The following is a 5,800-nucleotide window of genomic DNA, read 5'->3' on the forward strand; positions in this document are numbered from 1 at the left end:
CAGGTCTTGAGTCTCATCAAACAATAAGTATATTATTAACTTTCATAAATATTATTTATAATTAAAAAAATCAAATTTATAGTCATAAAAATAAAGGTCTTGTGTCTCATCAAAATCATATAGCTTTTAAACCGGGTTATAATATCTTATTTATTTGTGAAACAATTTATCATCAAACCATAAGTATATAATTAACTTTCATAAAATAAAAAAATATAAATTCAAAAAATAAATAGATAATAAAACAAACAATATAAAACAATCTCCATAATACGTGGGATAAAAACTAGTTTATCATATTAGATAAGTGTTATTATACTACTACGTATATTACATATATGGATCCCCTATGCTAACGGGCCCAGCCAAGCTCCGTGTATGAAACACATGTTTGTTTATTAAACAAACTTATATTTTGACTAAAACTTATTTAAATAAGTTTGATTTGAATTTATCAAAGTTTTGCCCAACTCATGAACACCCCTACTTGTAAAACATTGATCATATAGATTATTTTGAGTCTTGAAATAAAATAAATTAAAATGTCTTAAGAATCTTTGGCTGTACTTATATAATTACTTATGCTATTTGAAATAATAATAATAAACCTTTTTATATTATAATGATCTTAAATGCTAAGATGAGATAAAATAAAAAGTATTCGGTTTACTAACGAGGGTGCTCTTATATTGCTATCATCACCCAACCTTTACTGATGTGTTACTGTCAAATGTCAATAGAAATATAATATCGGTATCAAATAAATATGGAATATGATTTTCGCCATAAAAATTAACATGCATAGAAAAAACATGTTTTATATTGCCATAACCAAACCATAGTTATCATTTTATTAAAATCGTCTCATTAAATTATACATTCACTTAACATTTTAATCGTGATAAGTTTGGCGGGACCGGAATTTTGAAGTATTTAATGTTCGAAAAATGATATTTTATTTATTTTGCTTTGGATTTAAGTATTCACTTAATCATGTTATCATTGTGAACGTGAGCTAATCCATTTAAGGTCTGTTTGATAGTCTTTTAATAATTTATTTAAGACACCATATATGAATTAGTCAATATTAAGTGTGTGTTGGTTCACCTGAAAATACCGCTGAATCAGTTTACAAACCTCTTATCCATTAAGCTTAAAAATAATGTTGAATGAAAATTTTATCTTTTTGTCATGTATTCATAATCCTTAATCTTCCACTCACACACCACCTCCTTGATCCACCACATCGGTGTACCTAGCATTGACCTAACACTTACTAATCTATAGTCTTTTAACCATTCAGACCTCATACTGATTAAACACTAAATTGTACCAAGGTTGCCAAATAACTTGTAAAGACATGTCTTTTACCCTTTTAGAGAGAAGTCCTTAGGATTAAACCTAAGCAGAAAAGTAAATTTATTATTTTTAAAAAAGTATATACATTATTATTATTATTATTATTATTATTATTATCAAATAATGATTGAATAGAGGAATTTATGCCATTCAGAGAAAAAAAATTCGAGGAATTTATATTCAATAAAAAACACCCACTGCCGCTTTTTTTAGAATTATATTAAAATAATATCTTATTTTCAACCTGCCGACCCAGTGCTTATTTTCAAACATACTTTCTAGAATACCCTTCTCCTGTTTCCTCACGGTCGTATACCCTACCCAACCTAACCCACATTTCTATAAATCATGTTTACCACCACCAATCCTCATAATCTTAATCTTCTCTAGGTATTCTTAAATTTTAATCATCGTAAAGTGACTTGTGTCGGGAGTTATGTTCGTGTCATTTCTGCGTTGTATTCAAACACACACTCATGGAAGAAACTAAGAAATCATCATCTGTCGTCAATATTAATATTATTATTAACCTTTCTAATTTCGATCTGGCTCGATCTCGTTTGTTCCTTTCCGGGTTTTATTGTTGGGGCTGGGAATTCCTCACGGCTCTTTTGCTGTTTAGCTGTTGATTTGTTGATAATATATATATATATATATAGTTAGTTGTTAGGGTAACTTAGAATTTATTTATTTAGTGATATATATTATATAAAGTCTGCCGAAAGAGGGAAAAATAATGAGTCATCGGTCCACTCCGGCGCCTTTTCTGAGCAAGACGTATTTGTTGGTTGATGATCCAGCGACCGACGAGGTGATTTCGTGGAGCGAAAGTGGGACAACGTTCGTCGTGTGGAAAACTGCGGATTTCGCTAAGGATTTGCTCCCAAATTCTTTCAAACACAACAATTTCTCCAGCTTTGTTCGGCAGCTTAATACTTATGTACGTTCTCCTACTACCACTTTATTTTTTTTAAATTTTAGAATTCTTAATTAGTAGTTGTTTGATTAATAGGAAAATAGATCTATGTATTATGAGTTTAATGTTTAATGATTGGTATTTGAAATGTTTTTATGGTGATTATATGGTCGGTATATAGTTTATTGATGACCATGAAACATGTTAGTGGATGGTGGATGGGTATCGGATGCCAACTAATGAAAGACGCGTAGACAGTGTTTTAGTGGATCCGGTAAATAGAGAAATAGAACACCCATAGAAGGATCTAGGCTTTACTAGATTTATCATTATCTCATCATGTGTCATATAAGTTAATCTTGACTTGGATGCCAAACCTATCACCCACCCACCCACTTTGTTCCTTCTAAAGACTTGGATGTCATCAAGAATATAACAATCTTATATTTATTTATTTTATATATTTAATATTATTTTAAGGAAAATTATTGTCCCTTTCTTGAAGTGAGAATCCATCTGTCTATACATTCTCTAGAAATAAATATGAATTACATCCCCGTGCTTTATGGGTGGAAGTACGTTGCAACCCTAATGCTCAAAATGCACATATTGAGTCCTCATACTTCTCGGGCGGGCAAATCTGAGTCACTTTGTTAGTTGATCGTCATATTTTACCTCTAAGGGGAAAATCCTACTTTCACCCCTTAAGAACTCCGGCCAAAACTCAAGAACTCCGGTCAATCCTCAAGAATTCCGGCCAACAACACCATCTTCAATCCGATACAAAAACAACGTTAGCTCTCATGAATTTCCAATTTTATTATACCAAATCCAATAATCAATCCGCCTCTGTAAATGACATCTCCCATCTCTATCACAACCTCCCCCAACGTCAATTTCCAAAACAAAACTGGTTTTAGCCTCGCTGAAACCCTAGAAATGGTCGGAATCCAACTTCTTTGACCAGTTCTCCATCTGATATACAAACCATAAACTAATATATAAAAAATAAACTAACTTATTATGTCACTTAAACAAAATTGAGATATCAAGCACCCAAAATAAATTTCTAAATCCTCACAAATTGGATTATAAAGCTATTCAATCAACTATTAAACAACACCAATCTATTGTAGATAAGCCTAGGGCTTGAAGGAGGAGAGTGACCCATGAAATCCTGAAGCTCGGAGGAGGTGAGTGACCCATGAAATCACCATCATCATGAGTATGAGCAGCAACGTCGTTACCGATTGAGGTGGCGCTGCCGCCGTCGCCACTGCGCAACATCACCGTCGCTGTATTTTTCTCTACCATTTATGTTCCCCATTAATGAAAACCCAATTCAAGTTTTTAAGATTTGAAACAAATCCACTAATAAATCTCAGTGATTTTGTGTAATCATGCCCACCCGAGAAGTACGAGGTCTCAATATGCGCATTTTGAGAATTAAGCCTGCATTGTGCTTCCGTCATAAAGCACAGATACGCAAATCATATTTTTCTCCATTCTCTAAATTTCAGTAATGTCTGCATCGAACTCGTCGCCTCCTTCCGTGTAAGATAATCGAGCTGACACATTTTCCTCTAATCACAAGATGGTTGATGACAACAAAAGTCGTGTCTCAACCTGATTGATTTTCAAGAAGCTGCGTCCAGACATAATTGCTTAACAAAAGTATACGGGACGACCTTTTAAAAAACTAATTGTTAGACCAAAGTCAAAGAAGGAACAACTAATGAATAGCCTGGTGTAATAGGAAATATGCTTATAAAAAGTATGTGAGACGACTTGCTTTAAAGCATAATCTTCCTCTTCATAACCATTTCATCATCACTGAGTTTTGTTATTTTCCGATAGTGGTGAGCTTCAAGTTAGAACCTTAAAGACAAAGACCTAATTGGTGGGGACTAATGTGGATTCTCTCTACTTATAAAGGACATTTTGAGAATTTTCTTCATTTGAGAGTAGTTTGGTAATATATTATATATGAATTTGGGATTACATATATGAATTTTAAACCAGTTATTTTAAATTACACATAAGACAGTTATATTATTGCCTAACCATTTTCCTCTCATACTACATCTCATTAGCACTATCTACATATCTTTATTGTGGTTCTCAAAATTCTTTATATAAAAGTGGTTAACTAATGTGACCATATATACATTGTGTGCGCCTGTTAATTTATTTAAATTCATATTTTGTAACGTGTGTTGCTTATTCTTGTTTTATAGGGGTTTCGAAAAACAGTACCGGACAAATGGGAGTTTGCAAATGAAAACTTTAAACGTGGGCAAAGAGAGCTTCTACTTGAAATTCGTCGTCGTAAAACCATGACAGCATCCCAAGCTCATGCAAATGGAAAGCCAGCTGAAAACGGTGATCCAACGTTGTCAACAACAAGTTCACGTGATGATCTCGGATCAAGCTCAACTTCCTCTCCAGATTCAAAGAATCCTGGCTCGGTGGACACTCCAACCATGGAGAAATTGGAGAACTTATCAGAAGAAAACGAGAAACTAAAAACAGAAAAACACATATTGACGTCAGAACTTGCACATATGAAGAAACAATGTGATGACCTGGTTGCTTTCCTGACTCAAAACGTGAAGGTTGCGCCAGATCAGATCAATCGCATCATGAATGGCGACTTTTTGGTTGATGAGACGGCAGTGAAAGGCAGTAACGAACCTAACAATGATGGTGAAAAAAGAAATTGTTTCAAGTTGTTTGGGGTGTTGGTGAAAGAAGACAATAAAAAGAGGGGCCGTGATGAAATAAACGCTTCTTCGGGAGCCAAAAGGAAAGAAACGAAGACAAGCAACTTCAACTCCACCGGGATGAATCTATATGCTATTACGGGGTAGTCAACCAAAGTATGCAATTAACACATAAAATTTCGCCGAACTACGCCACCGGTCCAATAATAAATAAGTAGTAAGAAATTAATAATGTCAAGGTAATGTTTTTATTCATATAATAAAGATATATGATATGATGTATTTTTGACATTTTTATTTGATTTTTTGTACGTTTCTATAATTTGCGTAGGCAGATGTTATACTATTTTTTTTATGTATATGAATTTTATGTTTTTAGATTTAGTTGCTGGAAATTATTTATAAATTGGTTGTGGCTCAATGGTAGAGCACTCACTTTACTAGTGAGAGGTAGAGGGTTCAAACCTCACTACCACCAATTTATATGGGAGATATGAGGGATGACCCTGACTTGCCAGGGTTCGAGTCCTGATCTCACCCGGTTTAACCGGCTTCTCGTTGTCGTGCCGTTTGGCGGGCGTGAGGGTCGGGTTTTATCCGGTGAATCCCTTAATAGGTGGACCGCTAGGGGCTCCGTCCGTCCGGACTAGTGGCCAGCTCGGGCTACCTTTAGCCAATGGAGGCCGCGTACGGAGTACCCGACGTTACTTAGTTGGCCGTTCAAAAAAAAAGTTGCTGTAAATTATTTCATAAAATTAATGATATTTACTTCCTCCAATCAATCTCTTTTAGTTAATAAAGT

General features: G+C 34.2%; 1 protein-coding gene across 1 annotated transcript; it reads left to right on the forward strand.

Annotated features, from left to right (window-relative positions):
• The first annotated feature begins 1,636 nt into the window (after positions 1–1,636).
• LOC143635320 (heat shock factor protein HSF24-like) lies at positions 1,637–5,213 on the forward strand. Its single transcript, XM_077103179.1, has 2 exons — positions 1,637–2,299; positions 4,513–5,213. The coding sequence occupies exons 1-2, from the start codon at positions 2,096–2,098 to the stop codon at positions 5,143–5,145; spliced, it is 837 nt and encodes a 278-aa protein (XP_076959294.1). The 5' UTR covers positions 1,637–2,095; the 3' UTR covers positions 5,146–5,213.
• The last annotated feature ends 587 nt before the right edge of the window (positions 5,214–5,800 follow it).

Source organism: Bidens hawaiensis, unplaced genomic scaffold (assembly GCF_021521415.1).
Source record: "Bidens hawaiensis isolate Kalapana, Puna unplaced genomic scaffold, B.hawaiensis_p1.1 tig00007430_1, whole genome shotgun sequence".
NCBI classification, from domain to species: Eukaryota; Viridiplantae; Streptophyta; class Magnoliopsida; order Asterales; family Asteraceae; genus Bidens; species Bidens hawaiensis.